The sequence below is a fragment of the Parasteatoda tepidariorum genome, chromosome 7, assembly GCF_043381705.1.
Source record: "Parasteatoda tepidariorum isolate YZ-2023 chromosome 7, CAS_Ptep_4.0, whole genome shotgun sequence".
Lineage (NCBI taxonomy): Eukaryota > Metazoa > Arthropoda > Arachnida > Araneae > Theridiidae > Parasteatoda > Parasteatoda tepidariorum.
The window spans coordinates 61459524-61462222 of record NC_092210.1 but is presented as its reverse complement, the minus strand read 5'-3'; the positions used below and the strand labels follow the sequence as shown (position 1 = coordinate 61462222).

Here is a 2699-nt window from a genome sequence, read left to right as displayed (position 1 = left end):
AATATAAATGTTTGGCTGTTTGTTGTTTCATCTGCAAGAATGGAAAAGCAAGTTGCATCATTAATCTTGCTGACTAGTTTTTGCAGGATTAAAATATTGCAAACCTCAATAACTTCGTTCTGAAATCGAGGGCTGGTATACTGAGCATTTTTTCTGCTTGACTCTAAAATGTTCTTAAGAGTCGAATCGTTCTTACTCCGGAAACGAAGCAATGCCCGAAAATTTCCGTCGTTCTCTTCACCTGGTTGTTCAGCAATTATTCCCGAATCCTTATGTCCTCTTAGAGCGAGACCTTGATTTCCACAAAATAGGATGGTTTCAATGATTGGAGTAATGTTTTTTCTATTTTCTAATTTTCTTCTGCTTGCTGCACTGTCAACTTGTTCATCCACAGGTTTCATCTTTCCAAATAAAATATCGTTTAATGTCCCAGCAGTTTCGATCGATTTTTTGTGATAAAGACATTTCTCGTGTTCAGAAACGTGTTCAGTTGTTCGTGTTCAGTTCACAGTTGGCCTAAAGGTTGCTTTCCAGAACCGGCACCACTTGGGGCGAAAAGTACACAAAATTTGCAAAAAGCACCACCCTTAACCTCTGAATATGCAAACCATTTCCAGCAAAAAAGCCATTTGTACTGAAATTTCAATTTTCTTTTTCTTTTTTCAGGAAAAACAAATGCTGGATTGGGTTCCCAAACATTTTTAAGTATATTCAGTTTTTTTTATCCTCGCATGTATTATCTTCTGAAAAAAGTCCAATGTATATGGGTGGGAAGTAACACTTTGAGGGCCGCTTTCACATTCATCAGATTCTGTTACGCTAGAAACGTTTTCTTCAACGGAAGTATCGCATTTCTGTTCAACAGAAAAACTTACATTGGTACTAGATGCTGTCACCTCACTAATTTCAGGTCGTGATTTTTTCTCAAAGTAATTAAAAATTGTTAAATTCTTGCGTTTAGACATCCTAAAGATCCAAGAACAGCAAAAATATATACATATATATTGGCACAGAAATATCCACTAAGCTACGATCTCAAAGTTTCGAGCTGGAATGAATAACCTCAACGAGCACAGAGTCTCCAAAACAAAACAGATTTAGAAACAAGCTCCGAAGGACAAGTAACCTATAGTAACCCGTTGTGGGGCTTGATTCCTCTCTAGGAGGTATTGCCTCTGCAGAGGATCAAAAATGTCATGGCCTCATTCTCAGAAATGTTATCATGATCGTCGCCAATAGCCTATATTGCATATGTAGTGCGATGTAAATAAAGTACCTATCTGCAACTAATCTCAAGAAGTCAAATGCATGAACGAATCAATAAACCAACAAATAAATTAATTAGAATAAAAAAAATAAGCGATTCCATGAATCAGCGAAATATTAACTAACCTTATCAACGAATGCGAAAATCAATTAATGAATTAATCACTCAACAAAAAAGCACACCGACTAATCAGTGATTTTTCGTTAACCACGAAACGTGATAAGTGATTTTTCGAACGATTTGTTTTCACATTGATTAATCAATTCGCTGGCTTTTTATAATTCTAGCTAATTTATTTGATCATGCATTGTTTATCTTATTTATTAATTCATTATTTCCATTCTCAGTTGACATGGCGACTATTTGACTATTTATTTTCCTATTCGTTTATTAGATGATTTTAAATTTGCTGATCAATTGATTCTTTAGTAACTAAGGATCAATTTAATGGCATGCACTGATACATTGATTCACTTAGTCAGCAATTTCTCCATTCATTTATTCATTAACCTATTGATTTTTTATTTACTGATATAAAGATTTATTTTGTCATTGATTCACTGGTGATTTACTAATTTATTGATTTGATCATTGATTCGTTGATTTACTCATTCACAAATTTGTTGAGCTACTAATTCATTGATTCGTTATTTCATTAACCCTTACAATTATTCATCTTAGCTTATTTTTTTAAAATTTGTAAGTGATATAATGTAGTAGCAAATAGCCACTTTGCTATAACTAGACACGGCTTTTACATCTAGAGCACTAGCTCTTTGAAATATAAGAAGGTGGTTTCGGATAGTAGACACCCTGAAACACAAAAGAGATTTTTATTCTATTAAAGAAATTTATATACTTACTTTTGTCAAATTTTCTGATCATTCCGATGTTAATTGGATAACTTCCGTTCCACAAATAGGCGATTATGGAATTAATTTGATGGGGCGAGTAAGTTGTAATCATCTTCATACCTAACAATATAAAATAATAATACATACAATGATAATACATACAATAGTAATACATACAATAATAATACGTACAATAATAATACATACAATAATAATACATACAATAATAATACATAATAAATCAGTTAATGTCATCAAGGCACATGATCAACTTTAATATCAGCTCATGTAATTAACATACAGCTCTAAATTTAATTGCACTTAAAAGATATCTTCAATACTAAGTCAGACATCGTGTGGTTGTGATACAGTTTGGTATACTTTCTACGATTTTTAAAACTTTTTTAAGTACGATGTACTCAAAATCATCACCAGACGTACCAGAAAATTTCATCCAAAATAATGATAATTATTAAAATATATTATTTATTACTAGGAGGCTTCGCCCCCTGCTCGCTGGCGCTCACCAACCCCCGGAACTGCTTTCGCAGTTCATAAAAGATATTTGAATTATGAGC

The 2699-nt window shown here is 32.8% G+C and overlaps 1 protein-coding gene across 1 annotated transcript in view; it reads right to left on the bottom strand.

Annotated features, from left to right (window-relative positions):
- The window catches only part of LOC107439805 (lectin-30A), a 37615-nt gene that overhangs the window by 7800 nt on the left and 27116 nt on the right, over nucleotides 1-2699 (bottom strand). Inside the window, exon 11 of the mRNA XM_016052512.2 lies at nucleotides 2131-2241. Coding sequence (XP_015907998.1) covers nucleotides 2131-2241 — 111 coding nt within the window. The remainder of the gene's footprint in view (nucleotides 1-2130; nucleotides 2242-2699) is intronic.